General features: G+C 32.4%; 1 protein-coding gene across 1 annotated transcript in view; it reads left to right on the top strand.

The window, feature by feature from the left end:
• The first annotated feature begins 3,721 nt into the window (after window positions 1–3,721).
• The window catches only part of LOC143047267 (NADP-dependent malic enzyme-like), a 37,414-nt gene continuing 18,998 nt past the window's right edge, over window positions 3,722–22,137 (top strand). The window contains exons 1-6 of the mRNA XM_076220292.1: window positions 3,722–3,873; window positions 5,511–5,633; window positions 9,110–9,393; window positions 9,886–9,961; window positions 10,353–10,514; window positions 11,613–11,716. Of these exons, the coding sequence (XP_076076407.1) occupies window positions 5,544–5,633; window positions 9,110–9,393; window positions 9,886–9,961; window positions 10,353–10,514; window positions 11,613–11,716 (716 nt within the window). The 5' untranslated portion in view covers window positions 3,722–3,873; window positions 5,511–5,543. The remainder of the gene's footprint in view (window positions 3,874–5,510; window positions 5,634–9,109; window positions 9,394–9,885; window positions 9,962–10,352; window positions 10,515–11,612; window positions 11,717–22,137) is intronic.

Below are 22,137 nucleotides of genomic sequence, written 5' to 3'. Positions count from 1 at the left end.
GCGTAAGCAAATCCTGCTCATGATGTAGCACTTTTAAGTAATTCAATATAAGAATAAGGAGATGTGGTATGATTGCAAATGGGATGTTTTTGCTGTTATTAGTTTCTGGTTATCTGTTTTCTAGAAACATTTAACCCGAACGCTCAATGTTCTAGCTATAGCGTCCACACACAGGCACTTGTCTCAAAAAAAAAATCCTATATACCTTAATATAACACAAAGGTATATAAGGGAAACTTCGACGTATATGAAAGATGAAGATCGACGCCAAGTGATTACAATAGCTCACTTGGGCCAGTGGACAACTTCATATGTGTGTTTTTTAATATAATTTCAAGTGACTTTCCTGATCATTAAAGACAGATTTCCCCTGTTAAGAATAGGACAACAAGCAATTTTATATTTCAAAATGTTTAATCACGTTGAATTACTTTCATATGATCAAACATAACTAATACATGTATCCAAAAATTAATAAAAAGTGATGTTTAACAAGATTTGTCACAATTTTTATTACTAATATTTAACATTCAAATACACTTGAAAGTCATTGTATCATTATAGACAGACTTTTAAGTGCTACTGTAATATACTATAGATGGTAAGCTTAAGCATAGTTTCTTCTTCATTTTATTTTAAAATTAACGTTAATCCAAGAAAAATCATCAAGTTCACATTTAAAAAAAAAACAGAAATGTATATGATTTTGTTTTACCTCTTGATACATAAATGTCTATGGTTTCGGGAAAGTTATCACTCTAGAAATTGTCTTTTGGACATAATTTTGGGGACTTTTAAGATAATTTTATCACCCTTTTTTTGCAATATTTTGTTTCAAATAAAAGCAGATTGTTTCTCCAAAAAGAGAATATACTTTATCATTATAACTATTGGATATCAAATCTATGGAAGATACTCTTTCCATAAGTATACACATGCATAACCCAACTATAAAGCTGTATTTGTCATAAAGGAAGGAAAAGAGGTGGGTAAAAATTGTGAGTTTTTTTCCTTAACTGTGCATTGCTAGCCTACCTTGGATCATCAGATGGATACACATACTATAATATATGTACCGTGATGTAACAAAAACACGTGGACATATGACCCTGTACTCGTCCATCCCAACAACAAAAAGACACTAAATACATATTTGAGAGTACTCGCAGTTACTGAAATCTAGTCAGTTTTTTGTGGATTTTTTTCAAACTAGATGTAAGTAATACAAAGACAATATTATCGCCATCAACACCTTACCAACTTTAAAAACGCTGCTTTACCTTTTGAAGAAATGTCGTAAATTGAAGATGTTGTGTAGATTTGTAAGATGTTGGCCGTTTTGCATAGACATTCATCTATTGTTGAAGGCAGTATGTTGAAGGCAATATGTTGAACAATAGGCGGTTCTTGTCATTTTCCTCGGGTCGTTGGTTTGCAGTATCATTAAAGGAGGGGCGAAAGATACCAAAGGGACAGTCAAACTCATAGATCGAAAACAAACTGACAATGCCATGGCTAAAAAAGAAAAAGACAAACAGACAAATTATAACCTCCAAATATCCCCTATTATTATGTTATTTTCCTCGTTAATTTAGATCAAACATATTTCCCGTTTTAATTAATTATGAATCCAGAAGCAAAACAATTTCCTAGGAGAAAAAGAAGTTGAAATTAGTTTCTTAAAATTAATTAATTTCATGAAAAGATTTTTTTCTAATAAAGGAAGACTATTAATATCAGGACACTTGAAGCATAGCAATGCTTCATTATCGGATGTCTCAAGAATCGTTTCTATATATCAAAACATGCGAAAAATGTATCAATATAAAACAACTCTATGAAAAGTACTTTAGTGACATTAAGCTCTAGTTCCAGGACAAATAATTAATCTTTACAATGCACACTAGTATCAACAATTGTTTTAATCCGTCGTAAGAGTTTACATGGTTGTGTTTAAAAGAAGGAATATTTTTTGAAACCACAATGGTAAGTTATTTTTATATATCTATTCATATGTACAAAGAATGAGCTTCTCTACTATTCATTTCGTAGGATGGCAGTCTTAACAAATACTGCAGGCGCTAAAGCGACTTCTCTCGTTTGGTTGGATTACCCCGACTGAAGGGGTGTCCGCTTCGTTATTAAGATACAAAAATACCTGCAGAGGCATGCACGTCTATATAAAAAGAAGATGGGGTATGATTGTCAATGAGACAAATCTACACAAGAGACCAAATTAACAACTACAGGTCACCGGACAGCCTTCAACAATGAGCAAAGCCCATATCGCATATTCAGCTATAAAAGGCCCCGAAATGACAAATGTAAAACAATTCAAACGAGAAAACTAACGGCCTTATTTATGTACAATAAAGGAACAAATACAAATATGTAACACATCAACAAACGACAACCACTTAATTACAGACTAATGACTTGGGACAGACACAGACTTACAGAATGTGGTGGGGTTAAAAATGTTTGCGGGATCTCAAACCTTTCCCCTAACTCTGGCAGAACAACAGAAGAACGATCTAAAGAAATCAGTTGAAAAAGGCACGGTTAACTCATCAGAAGGATAAACATAGAAATACATCTAACAAAAACAGTTTCGGGTTTGGATCGCTTGCAGGTGTGTTATACACTGTCCACACGTTAAAAGAAAACTTGATAAGTAAAAAATCTAACGTGTCGCAAAAACTCATTTTTTTGTTCATACCCAACATGCTTTTGTTTTTAAAAAGACAATTTATGGGAACCGGTGAGTCATGTAAATTTTAAGAACCTACGTTTGGGTTAAAAATCACAGTAACGTCATAGTTGTAATTAATGGTGACATGCCGGATAGACAAAAGATAGCAAAAGTAATGGCGACATGCCAGACAGACAGATGATAACAAAAATTTATAATTTTCTGAAATTAGCAGAATTGATGAAACACCCTTTCTTTGAAAATGTTAGACTTGTATCTGCGATGGTAAGGTCAAAGCCAAACTCGATTTGAAGTATTCTGCTCAAGTTATGCCGTTTGCATGGTTGTCGCAAGTAATGGTCATTATTTCTGATACACTTTTGGCCAAAATATGGTGTGTGCATACACTTATTTACAATTCAGGATCTTATATAAAAATTTATTAACAAAACAAAACGTTGATGTACTGATCAAAATAAATCATTTCGGGACCTTCTAAAGCCGAATTTCATTTTAAGATCTGGATAACCAAAGCGAGATAACTTCATTTATATTCATGATTATCAAGGGTCTGTATAGAGGGTCACAGAACAGAGAATATCGGACGAAAATTAAAAAAAAAGTAAAACAGTAATATGGACCAAATACGGAAGAGTACAGAATAATGGGGTGCTGATTTATAAAGAAAAGAGAATAATAGGCAAAACATAGCGGGAAAAATAAACAAAAATTAGCCTATACATATAAAGAATGCAGAAATGAAGGACAATTCTCATTCCTTTCCACAGACACCCTCGTTCGTTTTTCTTTGTTGTAATATCTGTTGTAAATATAAATACTGAATTCAGTAAAGTTTTATTTGATGTAAATCATGGTTTCAGTAAAGTTTTCCTTAATGTAATAGTTGATGTAAATTATGATTTCAATGAATAATAGCAAGGAAGTTTATATAAATTAACAATCGTATATTGTAAATTATTCAATTTTACTTCAGTCTGTCACAGTTTACCGTGAAAAGTATTTCCTGGACACTTGAGAGTATCCGTCCATCTTACAGTGGTATCTTTATAGTTTATAGTCATGCAATCTGTTGTATAAATTTAAAAACTGTTTAGTCATCGACTGTGTAAAAAATGAAGTAAAGGAGACACGGGATATAAATCGGAGCAGCATTGATCAAGGTTAGTTGTCAGTTTTGGTAGCTAGAGATGCGATATTCTGATTCATATAAAGTGTTTCTCGTCTCTCGTTTTTATATATATTAGACCTTTGGTTTTCCTGTTTGAATGGGTTTACACGAGTAATTGTTGGGGCCCATTGCTGTGCGGTGTAAGCCAATGGCTCCATGTTGAAGACCTTGACATATAATGGTTTACTTTTATAAATTGTTACTTGGATGGAGAGATGTCACATTGGCACTCATACCACATCTTCCTATATCTATTTAATTACCAAAATACGTTTATGTATACAATTCTTGTCGGATTTTATATTTTTTATTTCAAGGTTGAATCTTAATATATATGATGTATACATTGCACAAATGCGTATTTTATACAGTAAATCTTGTGTTGAAAGGGCTTGTCATAGTGGTCCTTTTTATTTAACGCGGAAATTTCAGTTAAGATGCCGAATATAACAGCTAGCTGGGCTTGATTTTCCTTTCAAGATATACGCAACAATGCACCAGTCGAGAATCGAAACCGGGGTCCCTGTCAAAGTTATTTACTTCTAATAACGATAGATTTGAACAGTTGCTTTGAGCGCAAGGGATGATTTAAAGCCGATGAAAGAGAAAAAAAAACATGATCTCATGTATAGTATACTTTGTCTTCATATCAATTTACAAGATAAATTCATCTACGTGACACCTAGTGCATTTATGTCACCATTCTAAGCATGGGTTTCCCGGCACAGCACAGTTGTAAAAACAGTCTATTTTGCAACTATGTTGGCATTTTTAAGTTTACGAGTCCGGTCAATTTTATGTGTAAAAATTTCCAAGAACATTTTTGGAAATAAAATATTGATCAATTTTATAATCCAAGATAAATGTATCAGTTTGATTGTTTCTGTAAACTTTGGTATGCACGACTTTTACTAGTTTGACGTCTAACAATGTGGACCACTTTGGCCGGCTTGAAAGTTTGTATAAACACCTGTCTTTCGTTGGTTGCCCTCTCATAATGGCTTTTGTTGAAGTTGGTTGCCATCTCGTTGACGTACATGTACTCACATCTCCTTCTTCAAGTTTTTTTTTCGAAAATTACTAAACATAAAGAAGATATAATGGAAATAAATGATGAAAAAAACATTGAAAAGTAGAAATAAAAGTATCTTTGAAAAAAAGAAGGGCAGCACCGAAGGCAAAAATATATATATACTAGTAATAGACAAACAACAGTATCCAAAACATCTTACAGAAAAGATAAGATTGGACATTAAAATTATGCAAAACGACCTTTGAAGATCATATTTTTTCAGTGTAGGACCTATACTTTTTGCCCTAGCTCAGTTATTCTCTGTTCTGTAGACCCGATTCAAACCCTCGTGTGTCAACGTATAATTTGTTCCGCCGCTAACCAAGGATTTGTATAGTTAGAAACTAACGATATAAATCCTTGGCATAACAGAAGTTCTAATGGGAACTTTGTTATAAACATTGTCATAATATCTTTTCCTGTTGGAACAAATATTCTATACCATTTATTCTGTTAGAAACATATACTGTAATATTTATTCCTGTGGTACGATAGTCATGGTACTAGGTTATGTTATAAAATCCGCGGGAAATGAGTTATCTGTTCTTTATTTCCAGAGGGCAGTATTTCCAGCTGATTTTACAAACAACATGGAGAAAAATGCGTCTGCTACAGATGAAAAAATTGCCCGACCCAGGGTCAGAGGGGTTGATTTGTTGAGAGACCCTCTTTTAAATAAGGTACAATATAATATTCTGTGTTTAATGCGGAAGTTTTCTTTTTTATCAGTCGCTTATTGCAATGGCAATTGTAAAATACCCTTTAAACATTCTTGTTCTCAATTTTGACTTTTAAAAATATCATCCGAGATGAATTTGCAAAAAAAATGAATGGAACTATAAGAACAAATGTTATATTGTTTTGCTTATATTGTTGAAAAACAAGAAACATGAAGCAGTTTTGAATTTAAATGCATCAGTAAAATTAACAATGACCACTTATATTGGCATTATTGCTAGGGCTAGGCTGGTATCATAATAGTAAGTAATTTGTTTATTATAATATTTAATGATATAATTTAATCAGTGTGTCAATTTTCTAGGTCATTCTTATGTCCAAATGGTCAATAGATAAACAAGATATGGTTCAATAGTTCAATATGTCCTGTCCATATCGACTTATATGTACTTGCATGTCACTATAAACCCTGTTTAACATGTTTAACAATTAGCCATTAGATTTTCCTGTTTCCATTATAAGCAAGACTTGCCAAGAGTATAAAATGTTCATTTGTAGGCAAATTTGTCTGCCATTATATATACATAAAATCATATAAGTTCTGCAAAATGTTGCATCATAATTTTAATTTGTAGGGAAAAAAAGCTGAAAAATGTACATGTAAAAAATTGTATATAAGTATGTCTAGATCTATATCCAAAAGAAAGTAATGGTATCCATGTGCATAATTTAGCATATGTGATGAGATTTGGTGCAGGTGCAAATTGGAGGAGATGGGAAAGTTCTGGTATACATGCTTCAGTCTTCATTAGGCAAACAAATGATTTAATATACCAAACTAGCTCTTGTTTTATTGCCCCTCCTTTCTTTTCAAAAAGAATAAGAAAACAGAATTTTATAGAATTTAACTGGTTTTTTTTAGGCAGTAGCTTATTATAGAGATGTTTATTTGAATTGGTGTAATTTCCCATTGATACCATGGTAAATTTGATAAATAATAAACTTAACATATTTCTGTAGGCAGGGTTGAATATTAATATGTAATAAAATTTCATACATAAATGATAACCATGTTGGTTCTGTTTGCCTATTTCATGTATATTAAACATATAATTATGAAGTTAAAATTTTGTCTAGAAATAGAAATAATATTAATCAAGAAAATTTAATTTATGTCCCCAATATTTTACCAGTGGTATTTACTGCCCTGGTCAATAAACAGTGGTCAACACTGTTTATAAATACTGGTCAATTGAAATTTTCTTGGCTCTTTTGTCAATAAATTGATAGCAAGAAAATCTAGAAATAACAATATATAAGAAGAATTGTCTTTAACCTAGTTAATCAGATGATATAAAACTTCTTAATTTTATAGTATTTAGAGTTCAGTAAAAATTAGTTTATTATTTGTTGAAGACCAATTGTATTACTTTATATTCCAAAATTATTCAAAATCAATGCATCAAGCAATTGATGTCTCAATTAAATGCGTTCACTTTGTTTAACATGGCCACCAAAAAATGTGAAAATCTTTTAAAAATTGATTTTCTTTGGCCATTCAATACTAAAATGAATAATTTGATACTTAGCACTTGAGAAAGTAATTATTGGACTGGCAAAGCAATAAATCGTTGGCTATGTTTAATTCTAAAATAAAGTGATCTGTCATGAATCAGTCAATTTAACTTTCATTACCATGTCAGCAATGTTAGCTGAACATTTATTTTTCTAAAGTTTTGTCTGCTATTTTTAAATATACATGTATATATATGTAGTTCAATTATAAAGCTAGTACATTGTATACATATAATTGAGTTCGTGTCAGATATCTCATTTTTTTGTCACTGAGAAAGAGAAAAATGATGTTTAAAGTTTACAGATCAGATAGACAGTGTCAATATACCAGTAATTAATATTTAAACCTTCATATATGTTACAAAAGGACAAAAATTAGATTTATGTGTACTTCTTATTGCGAACCCTATCTTAGTTTTCCATAGATTCACCTGCAAGTTACCTGTCCATTTAAACTTTTGGCAGTCCTATTGTCCCATCTAACAAATACAACAGGTATTGTTCTCTGTGTAGTTTATTCACTGGGACCTTTAAATTTCTTCTAGGAGAAATATATCACTCATTGATTAATTTACCTGACCAAAAAATTATATTCTTTTTTATTGAAATACTTCTAATAACTCACATAAACTGTATGCAATATTGTATTTATTCAATATTATCATTAATGTATTTTCAATCTGTTCAATATAAAATCTGGTTTAATACTAAAAAGTTTATTTCAGACACATTTTTTAGTATTTTCCAATGAATTTACATGTTTTTGTTGTTGTTCATTTATAGACTTATGTTTATGAAGACTTTAATTTAAAAATAAGAATATTCAATTTTTTATTTATCAAACACAAAAATATTGAATATTTGATCAGAAATCAACTTTTAATTTTTTAATCAGTATTACAAATGTAATATTGAACACATTAAAAACGAGTTACTCCAGGTATCGAATAAATACAACACCACATGCAGTTTTGTGAGTCCTTACTTAGTATTGGTATAAGTATTTTTTCTTCATTGACAGTTCAATTTTTTACTCAGGTAGATTAATCAATGAGTGATATATTTCTCCTAGAAGAAATTTAAAGGTCTGAGTGAATAAACTACACAGAGAACAATACCTGCTGTATTTGTTAGATGGGACAATAGAACTGCCAAAAGTTTAAATGGACAGGTAACTTGCAGGTGAATCTATGGAAAACTATGATAGGGTTCGCAATAACAGACTTAGCCCTATGAGTTTGAATGTGAGGCAAATCTTAGACTCGGGTCCAAGACTACATTTTTCAAAATATTCTTTTGTTAGGGTAATGCATATAATTATTTCATTTTGTCCAATTCACGGCTAAAATGAAAGATATGCACTTTTTGACGAAGTGTATAAACACGATTTTGTTTTAGGAAAACTATCCTATTAAAAGTTGTAGATGGAAAAAACAATGGTCTGTATTCTTACAGACTAAATAGAAAAATTCTATGTAGTCTTTTGGCAAATTACATATAGATCTACAAGTACAAATTTTAAATAAGTCCTCATTAACAAAATATTCAGTAGACCCCAAGATATTTAAGATAGAGGGAGACATTTCACAGCCAAAAGATCTTCACCACAAAAGGCACAAGATATTAAAATTGGGGTCAAAAACTATGGAGAAAAACTTAAAAAGAATAAATATTCAGCAAGATTGGATCTACAAGAAAGTAATAATGATCATCAATGCAAAACCCTTTAAATTGGTACTACATAGGAAATTAATTGTTACAAGCAAAAATAACTGAATGAATAAAGGTATTTAAGTAAATATCTATATATCATATTTTACAAGGTGAGCGATGCAGACTCCGCAATATTTCTAAATCTATGTAAAATTTGAATGTTCTGATTCCAGTGTCATATATATTTCAGGGTATGGCATTCACTCTACAAGAGAGACAAATCCTTGGTGTTCATGGTTTGTTACCTCCCAGAGTGATGGACCAACCAGAACAAGTAATCACCATCATGGAGAACTTTAATCGCTGGCAGAACGACCTTGACCGATACATTTATCTGATGGCTCTTCAGGACAGGAACGAGAAATTGTTTTACAGAGTGGTCAGTGAACACACAGAATTGATGATGCCTATTATTTATACACCAACTGTTGGTTTAGCTTGTTTGAAGTATGGCCTAATTTTCAGAAAACCAAGGTATTTATGAATTAGTGTCTTTTGATAAGATAAAATACAAAGATGACTGTATATTACAAGCAATAGAAAATTTTAATATGGAGCTCAGATTTTGTTATTTTCTGTATGCATATGTTTGATAACCTGTTATTAACCAAAAATACATACAATACAATCAGCACAATAGTGGAATTCTGAAATAGGGGCCATTTCAAGCAGGAGGTTGAAAAAAATTCATGCTACCCTCAATTCATCTTTTCTATGTCTGCCTCCACCAGAGGGAGGCAATAAGTGTTACCTTTGTCTATCTGTACATTTCTTTGTCCATCCATGGACACATTTTTCATTTATTTTTTACATTACTTGATTTATGAACAGGAATTTTTTTTTGCAATGTTAGAAAAATATGACAGAGTTTTACATATGACACAAGTCATTTTCTTCCATATTAGATTAGAACAGATTTGGAAAATTCTTACATGTACATATAATATATTATTTATTTGATTTCAGAGGACTTTATATCACAATAAATGACAAAGGACATGTGTATGATGTAATGTGTAACTGGCCTATAGACGATGTGAAGGTTTGTACAATGTATGGCTATGCAAATATTTGTGTTACTACTCCAAATTTTTCAAATAACTTTTTTAGATAATTATTACAGACCAAATATTAAAATCTTACACTGAGAATATAAAATTTAAAATGACCTTAAACAGATTAACAAACAACAAGATCAACATTGCCTACAAGCTATTAGAATATTTGTTAAAATAACCTTTTGATATACTGTAAAATGCAACCCTTTATAAAGGATATCTACTCCTAAATGCTATAGGGAAATACTGCTACACAAAGTATCAGAAATTTAAATGAGTTTTTATTATTTGTTAAACTCATTCCATTACATTTTATGCTACAATATTGACATTACAAAAAGTCTTCCAAATGATTTGTGTTTATTTCCAAAACAGGCAATAGTAGTAACAGATGGAGAGAGAATTTTAGGTTTAGGAGATCTAGGATGTTATGGTATGGGTATACCAGTTGGAAAGCTATCACTCTACACAGCATTAGCTGGAATACAACCACATCAATGTCTGCCAATATTACTCGACGTAGGAACAAATAATGAGGTAGGACAATATTAATAGTTTGTTCTGGTAGAGTTTGAAATAAAAAAAATGGTAAAAGATGCAACCTATATGAAAATAAAGCAATATGGTATTTGTATAATTGCTAATGAGAGAACTATCTGCCAGGGACCAAAGTACAAGGATGTTAACATCTATGTGGCAGTGAATGTGAAATATATATCAAATGATGAAGAAAGTCCCAAGATAAAAGAAAAAATGGATGCTTAAACCCAGGATAACAGCATCATTTCTTTTTATTTAATTCTTGACCTACAAAAAATAAACACTTTTCAAATCATGGCTAAAACAGATAATTGTGCAAGGGGAGATAAATTAAATTTCTAGCTGAAATATGTACTCATAATATATTTTGTGATAAAAATACTAATAAAAATTACGTATTTTTTTCTTTTTTTCCTTAGTTTATGGACACAATCTTTTAGTTTTGTCTGGAATTTCAGTTTTATATATGATTGCTATTTTTGACTGAAACATACACTGGGCGTTTAGCAACCAATAATCAGTTAATTAGATTGAAACACATAATTGATATTTGATCACGAAATAACATTGAATTGAGAATTGGCATTGTTTTATTTTTTCTCTGGAATGATTTTAAGTAGGTTATTGATCGTTTCTCAACTACAATCTCATCAAAGGACATTATAATTATAAAATGTAGTGTGAAACATCCTCAAGTTTGAAACATTGATGATCTGTTTATCACTGTTTTCCAAGGCAATGTCAATGATATAGACTCGTACATTCTCTTTCTATTTGTCTGAGAAAATTCCATATCACTTAAGGACAAAATAAAAAAAACTTAATTCAAATAGTTTGGGGGTGGGGGTCAAAATTGCTGCAAGTTTTGTTAAATAGACATCGATTTTATATATATCCTTATTGTCCAATCAATTTTTCCCATATTAAGCTAAGAGGGGTTTATGGGGATCTTTGAAAAAACTATTTGAATTAAGTTTTTTATCCTACATTAAACTTTTGATGTTGCCCCTTAAGAAGCATAATATGCAAAATATATCAATTAGTTAAAAAAGAATAAGTATGTTTTATATAATTATTTTCTTTTTTTGTTAAAAGAGTCTCCTAAAAGATCCTCTCTACACTGGCCTAAGAATGAGGAGGGATAATGGTCCACAATATGATGAATTTATTGATGAGTTCATGGACGCAGTTGTAAAAAGGTAAAGGCTGTTTTGAAATTAATATACTTTTAATCTTTTACAGTTGATTAAGTTGTTTATGATAATATATATATATGCATATTCATAAATTATTCAATCTTGGGATAAATATCAGATATTTTTATGCCTCATTTATGGGCATTATGCTTTCTGGTCTGTGCATCCTTGATCTGTTCTTCTGTTTGTCCATCCGTCTGTCCCGCTTCAGTTTTTGGTCAAGGCAGTTGTTGTCTTTTTGATGAAGTTGAAGTCCAATCAACTTAAAACTTTAAGTACACATGTTCCCTATGATATGATCTTAAAATGCCAAATTAGAGTTTTGACCCCAATTTCACAGTCATCTGAACATAAAGAAAATGATAGTGCGAGTGGGGTCTGTGTACTATGGACACATTCTTGTTTTTACAATTTCAATTGAATTGTTTTGTTCATTTAAATTAAATGTAAAGGCCAGAATTTTTAAAATAGTAAGAAAATAAATCTGACTGGATAATAGATAAAACATACAAAAGACACTAAAATTAAACTTGTAAAATTAATGTTGAATTATCTCCCCTTATAAAAACTCGGTTTCTTTTAATGTTGTGTGACTTTTAAGTTTCAAAATCAAAAAGTTTCTCATTTTTGCCAAGTTAAACTTCAAAATAAAAAAGTTGCCTGTTTCAACTAAGTTTCAAAACATGATTACCTTAAATCTGCTAACTTTTACTTTTGTTGCTTGTTTTTTACAATTTGTTTAATTAATTTTTATACGCCCGTCAAATTTGACGGGACGTATTATGGTATACAAATGTCCGGTGTCCGTCCGTCTGTCTGTCTGTCTGTCCGTCTGTCCGTCTGTCCGTCTGTCCGGCGTAAACATGTCGCACCGTAACTTGAGAACGACTTATCCAAATGTCATGAAACTTAATACAGTTGTTTCTTATGATGGTCAAATGATCTGTATACTTTTTGGTGAAAATAAGATTTAAACTTTTTGAGTTACGGCACTTTATAACTAAAACAGGGGTGTGTTTTTTTCACATGTCGCACTGTATCTCAAAAACGATTCCTGATTATGACTTAAAACTTTAAACACTTCTTAGTTATATTAATCTCAATATCTGTATACTTTTTGGTGATGATTCAAAATTTCATTTTTGAGTTATTGAGTATTTTGTAAAAAAGGGGGAGGTTTTTTTTACATGTCGCGCCATATCTCAAAAACTATTTATGATTATTGCTTAAAACTTTACACATGTCTTTGTTATATTAATCTCAATATCTGTATACTTTTTGTTGATGATACAAAATTTCATTTTTGAGTTATTGAGTATTTTGTAAAAAAGGGGGAGGGTTTTTTTACATGTCGCGCCATATCTCAAAAACTATTTATGATTATTGCTTAAAACTTTACACATGTCTTTGTTATATTTATCTCAATATCTGTATACTTTTTGGTGATGATTCAAAATTTTTTTATATATAAAAATAAAGGGGGGAGGGATGTCAGTTTTTTTTGTAAAGGGGGTCACATGTCACACTGTATCTCAGAAACTATTAATGATTATTATCATTATTTCATGTAACACTTTCTTTTTCATGATAATTCTTTCTTTTTTTATTTTAAGTTATTGAACTTTTATTGACCGTTTACACGCTTATGTTTTGCCGAGTTTTCAACATCCCACTAGCCGCTCCATTAAATATAGGGGGATTTCAGTCAGCATTTCAGATGTGCTAGAATGGAGTATATTGCAGCTTGAAAAAAAAGGTAAATATTGATTAAAATCCTTTAGTGAAATCTTTGCACAGCTTTCATATGGCAACATTCAAATCAAATGTTTTTTTCACTATTAATTTTTTTTTTTTAATAGCAGTGTCAAAACTGTAAAAATTCAGCAAACATTCCTTCATTAAAGACAAAACATTTGGTTTGAAAAAGGGTTTCATTACATCTGATGTTTGGCTAATGCTGCTAAATTATGTCACTTTTACACATACAGATCAATTTCATTGGGTATCAATTATAATTCTGATTAACAAACAAAAATTGCCTGTAATGTAACCCTTTCCATGGTTCGCTCCCTCATAGTGTTGCCGGACCTTCCACACTTAATCATTAGTATGCTTCATCACAAATAAAACATAGTTTATGCATGTTTTGTAGCTTTAACTCTTACCAATGTATCATTTAAATGTTGTAACATACATCATGCTTTTCTATAAATTGCATGCCTATCTTTAAATATATTCGCATACTAGTACAATTAAGTTTAAGTTTGGAATGACAAAAGGACCATGGGTTTGCCCAGTGGCATGGACAGTAGCTGCAGTGGCTGGGATATTCGTTAATACAATCTAGTTTGGAATGTGACCATGGCCTCGCCTGGTGGCATTGACATCAGCTGCAGTGGCTGGGATATTCATTATTAGGGTCTTGTGAGAACGGCAACCTCCTACAGTAATCACTCTCATTGTGTCTGTGCGTCAGCATTTTCAATGATATACCATTACTCAAGTACATGTATTCTTGGATCAATTTTCAATTTTGAAATATTTTCATACCCTGCCAATTACGGTATTATGTGATTTCACTAAAAAAAAATTGCCGTTGATCTGTCCTCTCATGGCAGGTTCCAGATGATAACTTAGAGAAAGTATAAATGGCTTAATCCAAAATATACATTTTGAGTTATGCCATTTTTTTCATTTTATTGTCATCCACCCCTTTTCAATCGGTAAGTGGCAGGGTATAACTTAATGTTCCATACTTGTTTTTTATGTAGGTAAAAATGGACAAGATTAACAAAATTGCTGATGATATAATTGCTGTATCATATCAAATAAATGGATGCTTTGGAAAGGTATCAAGATCAAATGATGAACATGGGAGATTTATGAACTCATCAACAGACAAGATTAGAAAGCTAGGGAATGAAGTTAGGAAAGAAGCCATGAACCTGAATAACGAACTTTCAAACCTAAAGAAGACAATGGCAGAAAATGAAAAAAAATTTAGAACTGAACTCTGCAGTTTGAAGAAAGAAAAATTTGACATGAAGAGAAAATGTGAAAGATATGAAAGAGAGCAACAATTTGAACTGGAAATGTCACTCTTGGATGACTCAATAGAAGAAAAGAATATTAAACTTGAAGAGTGTTCTTTTACAAGTACACCAATGAAGAAAAATGATGAAGCCTCTATGAGTGCAATCACAAAGAATGATGATGCCTCTACAAGGGCCATCACAAAGAATTCTGATGAAGCATCTACAAGTGCCATCACAAAGAAAGATTATGAAGCCTGTAGGAGTGCAGTCACAAAGAATGTTGATGGAAAGACCAAAGACAAATAATTAATAGAAAAAACTTAGTTACAGAGCTGACATTGCAAACTTTACTTTTTGTGTTGTTAATTAATATACTTGTACACAAAGAATGTACTTTGTAAAATTTATGTATTTGATGTGTTGTTAATTTATATACTAGTACACAAAGAATGTACTTTGTAAAATTTATGTATTTGATAATAATAAAGTTTTTTTTTTTTTTTTTAGTGAATGGATAACCCAGTGATGTTTTCATGACTAAATCCAGAAGTATGGAATTGATTGGTGCAAATAACAGAATATAGTGGCAACTCAAATTATATTGAAATAATACTTTGTGAAATCGCACTATTTATCATGGGGAAGTTTAAGAAGAAGTCCGAAAAGACATTACAATTGGAAAGAAAACGGAAGAGAGAGTCATTGGTATGTACCTCAAATGTTTCCTTTTCAAGGCTCTTTCATCAAACATTTTTAAAAGCGACCAAGGAGGAGCAGAATGGGGGGGGGGGGGGGTTCTAAGAAATTAAGTTAAGAGAGGATGTGCCCTGTTAAAATCTGCAGTGAAGTGAAATGTGAAAATTTCATTAAAAACACCTATTTTTGCCACTTTTGCATGTGGTGGGTATGCCCCCTATGAATACATGTTATGCAATATAAGATAACAATGCATTACAATATAAAACTTGTGTAAAAGGTATCCTGAAAATTGCATGTACATGTATAGTTAGTTGTCTATGCTTTTGTTTTTAGGTTGATTCCATTAAAGGAGGACAACAAAACTCAATGGCTTCAGAACCAGGTCCAGAGAAATATTCCAACAAGGTAATTGTGTTAAGTATCTTAAGAATTTCCCATTTTACAGTAAAAATCTACAAATATTTAACATACTCATGGAATGAAAGAGTTGTATGAATCTGAAAACTGGCTTAGAAATGTTTTGAGGTTTTCTCATACCTTTATGCAGATAATTCTTTCTGAAGTATAAATCAAGAACATATGTTTTTTTTTTAGGTTTCTACCACCAAACAGCAGGTCCCAGTTTCAACTAAGCAACAACAGAACATGAAAAAGCCATTTGAAGTGACACAGCTGGGTCCATCCAAATCACGTCAAGCGAAAACAGGTCCAGATAAACAACCAGGTCCATCTAAACCACATGCAGCCAAAACAAAACCACATAAACAAAGGGGTCCATCGAAACCACGTCTAGCAAAAAAAGAAGCAGATGAACAACCAGGTCCATCCAAACCAATTGCAGCCAAAACAGAACCATGTAAACAACAGGGTCCATCCAAACCATATCCAGCGAAAACAGAACCGGATCAACAACGAGGTCCATCCAAACCACGTTCAATAAAGCCATGTTACATGAAACAAGCACAAGTACCCTCCTTTGTGAGACAACCCATTGCAATGGCAACCAAACCAAGTCCTGTGGCACTTCCTAAAGAGGTATAAACATGTATTGAAAGCTCTTTTATGTTCAAATGATTCATCTGTCTGTCTATCTGTGTAGAAAGTAAAAACTAGGCAACCAAGATTCTAACTTGAAATTTAATGGAAAATCAGAAGACCAAGAAAAACACCCTCCAACAAAACAAGAAACATTCAATAACGAAATGAAATATGATCACAAAATAACTAAAAATAGAAATAGAAAAAATTATGTCATGTTCATATTCCAAAAATGCCTTGATCAGATGTACTTAATGATACTTGGAGATACTGTTGCCCATTATTGGAAGGTGAGTTATGATTGTGAGAAGAGTACATTGTGAGAGGCATAGTCTTGGAATATGTTTAATTGCTGGTTTCAGATGATAGATAATATATCCTTGTTTATGATGATCTTTATTTACATCTTATCAAACATACTTTGTATTTGTTTTTATATAATGTCTTTGATTATATTTCAGATCTTGAAAGTTCATACAGTCCCAAAAAACTACAAAATACCAAAACAAAGTCCAGTGGATAAAGATGAAAATAAGGTATTAGTTAAATCATTTCATGTTTATCTGAAGCAGGAGCTTATTCTACCCTCATGTAGAAATTACAGGGAATCTGTAAATATCTATTGTTATGAAAATCATGTCTATTGATATAACAGATCTGTCTTGTCTCTTGCAAGTCAAATCTCACACAAAAGACTTCACCGTCCTGATATAATTTGTTATTTGTTCTTATGGATATTGCCGATACTGAGATGAATACCTCTTATCAAAAGAAACATGAACAAAAATCAAAGTCACATTGATTGGGTTTAATGTACACAAGAATCTAGGAATTTTAGATGGTGTGGTCATGATAACTTTTGCTATCTCTCTTTGGCTACTGTTTTGCTATTAGATTTTCTGATGTCATTCTGTCACATCAACCACTTTTAGAGCATAAAGCCTTTCAATTTTGAGGGTTTTAAATTTTTGGTTTGCAATAAGGATCATTTTTTTTATTTCTCTGGTTGTCATTACTATTAAGTTAACTTCTGGTTTTTCTAGACCCGTTATGTAAATTTTTAGTAGTATCCCAACTTTTCTCTCATCCCTTAAAAATAATATTTTTATCTTTTTCAGCCTTCCATGAGTAGAGAAGATTACTTCAGGACTTATATGCAGGATAGAAGGAGAAGTAGGAGATTCACTTTCAAACAAGCGTTGGATAAAAGGAACAAACGAAAGAATGATAATTACAATCAAGATAAAAATGCAAGAGGATCAAAAGCTCTAAAGGACAAACATCAAGATGAACAATACAGGCAAAACGAAAGAGACATTGATGGGAAAGCTAGAAAATTGAACAGACTTGATGTTGAGTTTAAACACAATGAAACTGAGCGAGAAACTAAAGCTCGTAAGAGAAAAAGACTTGACGAACAATACAGGCAAAAGGAAAGAGACATTGATGCAAAAGCTAGAAAATTGAAAAGACTTGATGTTGAGTTTAAAAGCAATGAAACTGAGCGGGAAACTAAAGCTCGTAAGAGAAAAAGACTTGACGAACAATACAGGCAAAAGGAAAGAGACATTGATGGGAAAGCTAGAAAATTGAAAAGACTTGATGTTGAGTTTAAAAGCAATGAAACTGAGCAGGAAACTAAAGCTCGTAAGAGAAAAAGACTTGACGAACAATACAGGCAAATGGAAAGAGACATTGATGGGAAAGCTAGAAAATTGAACAGACTTGATGTTGAGTTTAAAAGCAATGAAACTGAGCGGGAAACTAAAGTTCGTAAGAAAAAAAGACTTGATGAACAATATAGGCAAAATGAAAGAGACATTGACGGGAAAGCTAGAAAATTGAACAGACTTGACGACCAATACAGGCAAAAGGAAAGAGACATTGATGCGAAAGCTAGAAAATTGAACAGACTTGATGAACAATACAGGCAAAAGGAAAGAGACATTGATGGGAAAGCTAGAAAATTGAACAGACTTGATGAACAATACAGGCAAAAGGAAAGAGACATTGATGCGAAAGCTAGAAAATTGAACAGACTTGATGTTGAGTTTAAAAGCAATGAAACTGAGCGGGAAAGTAAAGCTCGTAAGAGAAAAAGACTTGATTCTTCTTACAAAGAAAAAGAAATCAATCGGGAAAAGAAGTTACGCTTATTCAAAAGAATTAACAGTGTTTATAAGAGGAGAGAAACTTTAAGACGAAAAACTTTATACAAAAAAAAAAGAAGTGCAGAAGCTAAGAAAGGAAAATTGGCCAAAAGAAAACAAAGAAAAAAGAACAAATCTAAAGACATTAATGAATTAATCAGTGATTTCCATAGAACTGTTTCTGGAGGACCTATATATACATGTACATCTTGTAAACAACTTTGGTATAAGCACAGTGTATCTAGATTTGAAGTCATATTTGCAAATAAACATTCTGAGAAAGTAGCAAACATAATTATACAATGTCCACGAATAAAGAGTATAAATGATACAATTTGGATATGCAACACTTGCAAGACTTACATAAAGAAAGGTAAAATTCCGCCCACCTCAGTGATGAACCTAATGACATTTCCAGATCAAGAGATTTTGAAAGATCTAAACCCTTTGGAGCAAACTCTTGTTTCTGTCATACTGCCTTTTATGAAGATCCACCAAGAACCAAGAGGTAGGCAAAAGTTCATTCAAGGGAACATGGTTCTGGTTCCAGCTAATGTTTGTCAGACTGTTACACAACTACCAAGGCTTACAACTGAAACTGCTACCATCAAGGCCACTTTAAAACGTCGTTTGAAATACAAACATCATGTGTATTGCCTTAATATAAGGCCACAGTTGGTAATAGAAGCTGCTAAATTTCTATCAGATTCTCCTTTGTATAAAGAACACAATGTGGTCATAAACAATGATTGGGAAGATATGTACAATGAGACATCTCTGGAGACTGATACCACTGAGGAAGACCTTGTAATCAGTGAAGAAGAACAATTAAATCAAAACCCTAAGAAAAATGATATATCAAATAATGACCAAATGAAAAATGCTAATTATGCCAGTGATGACGAAGATGACAAGTGGAGTGAAGTTGATGAATGCGAACTTATGAGTGGAGAGGCAGACACTCTTCTATCTGCACCTGGGTTTGTTGAACCATCAGAACGAGATATTGTTTATAACTTTGCCCCAGGGGAAGGCCAAATTCCTATCAGTGTTTTTATGCAAGAGGATTCTGAAGAGCTAGCGTTTCCTAGTATCTTTTGTGGAAAGAGGCGTCCACCAAATAAGGATCGACAAACCAGAATCACTTATGGAGAAATAGTGAAGGCCGAACTAAGAAATGTTGACAGAAGGGCTGCTCAGTCAGTTGAAAATTTATTCTTTAAAACAAAGAAAATTCAGATGAAGACCTTGATAGACCAAACTCAATTGGCAGTAAGAAAAGTGAAAACAAAAGATAATAGATTAACTGCAAAGGATGTAAGAGGAGATGCAGCATTAGATATGGTTCATGAGGACAAAGCCTATAAATTTCTTGCCAACATTCGAGGCTCACCACCTTATTTCGAGAAAGTGAGTAAGGAACTGTTTGCACTTATCCGTCAACTTGGGCCAGCAACATTTTTTGTCACTTTATCAGCTGCAGAAACAAGATGGTTACACTTATTAAGACTTCTTGGGAGAATTGTTGATAAAAAGGATTACAGTGATGATGAACTGAACAATATGTCATGGCAAGAAAAATGTCGATTGATTCAAAGTGATCCTGTCACATGTGCACGCCATTTCGATTTTTCAACTCAGAAGTTCATCAATGGTTTTCTGCTCTCTGATGGAAATCCTCTAGGTAATGTGACTGACTATTTTTACCGTATAGAGTACCAACAGAGGGGATCCCCCCATGTACACATGATTGTTTACTGCAAAGATGCTCCTATTTTTGGACAGGATTCTGATGAGGATGTTTGTGAATACATCGATCGATACATTACATGTCATAAACCGGAAGAGGAAAGTGAAATCTCAGAGTTAGTAAAATTCCAAACACACAAGCATACACATACCTGCAAATCACCACGTAAAAAAAAGTGTCGATTTGGATATCCGAAACCTCCTTTAAAAACTACAAGAATTTTGCATCCACTCAGTCAAGCAGACTTTTCAAAAGAAAAGATTTTGAAATACAAAAATCTCTGGAGTAAAATTTCAAAGGAATTAGATAGCATTGAAAATGACGATGAAGAAATAGAAACATTTCTTCAAAGATTACAAATCACAGAAAGTGAGTACATCCTGGCAATCCGAGCTTCTTTATCGGCCGCAACAGTTTTCCTGAAACGCTCTCTCAAAGAAGTTAGGATAAATAGCTATAACACTAATGTTCTGCGTGCTTGGAGAGCTAATCTTGACGTTCAATTTGTGCTAGATGTATACGCATGTGCCACCTATGTAGCATCATACATAACCAAATCTCAACGTGGAATGAGTGAATTGTTAAGGAAAGCAACTGAAGAAGTTAGACATGGCAATCAAACAATTAAACACCAGATCAAAATGGTTGGAAACAAATTTCTAAATGCTGTTGAGATATCAGCTCAGGAAGCGGTTTACATATGTTTGCAACTTCCAATGAAAAAGTCATCCAGACAAGTTATATTTTTAAACACCAGCCCTCCTGAAGAAAGAGTAACATTACTAAAACCAAATTCCATTCTAGACACAATGAAAGATGAGGATGACGATGTTGAATGCAGTAACATTTTGACTAGATATAGTGATCGTCCAAAGTCAATGGAAAAGGTTACTTTGACAGAATTTGCAGCATATTATGATGAGCCACCTTCCAGAACAATTAACAGAAGCAAGTCAAAAAATAATGCAACTCAAGTATGTTTACCAGAACCAAACATCATTGAAAATGACGATGAACAGGATGTGGAAGATACTTCAACAGGACCGTACAAAAGAAAGAAAAGAGCAAGAGTTATTCGATCTGTACATTTCAACATAGATACTGATCCAGAGAAACATTATAGAGAAAAGTTAATGCTGTACAATCCTTGGAGAGATGAACATGCACTTAAATGTAACTTTCCTACATATTCAGAGGCGTATCAACATTTCAAAGATACAATAGAAGAGCAACAAAAGATTTACGAACCTTTTAGTGACACTGTTGATGAAGCCCAACGTCTTTTAAATGAAAATGAACAACTTGAAGAGATGTGGGATGAATTGGCTCCCCAGACAGAGAGTGAGAATGCCGAAGACCTTGCTAATTCTTCCAAGCAACCTGATAAAGGTATAGAAAACTATGATATAGGTTTAGATTTAGGACTACCACCTTCCAATGCTGAGGACGAGATCAGCAAACAGTATGATATGCCTGATAAAGAGTTTCGACAACACATGCGTCGACTTAATAAAGAACAAATAGAGTTTGTGTATGACACTATCCATTTGCTCAAAACACAAGAAGAGCCAATTTATAGATTCCTTAGTGGTGGAGCCGGTGTTGGTAAAAGTTATGTTACCAATGCTCTTTATCAGTTCGCTTTGAAATTCTTCAACAAAAAAGCAGGAGAGGAATTTGCATTGAAGAAAATTTTACTTATGGCCCCTACAGGTAAAGCTGCCTACCACATCAAAGGAAATACAATCCATA

Source organism: Mytilus galloprovincialis, chromosome 10 (genome assembly GCF_965363235.1).
Source record: "Mytilus galloprovincialis chromosome 10, xbMytGall1.hap1.1, whole genome shotgun sequence".
In the NCBI taxonomy this organism is placed as follows: Eukaryota; Metazoa; Mollusca; class Bivalvia; order Mytilida; family Mytilidae; genus Mytilus; species Mytilus galloprovincialis.
The sequence above is the reverse complement of the archived record's forward strand: the minus strand, read 5'-3'. Positions and strand labels throughout refer to the sequence as shown.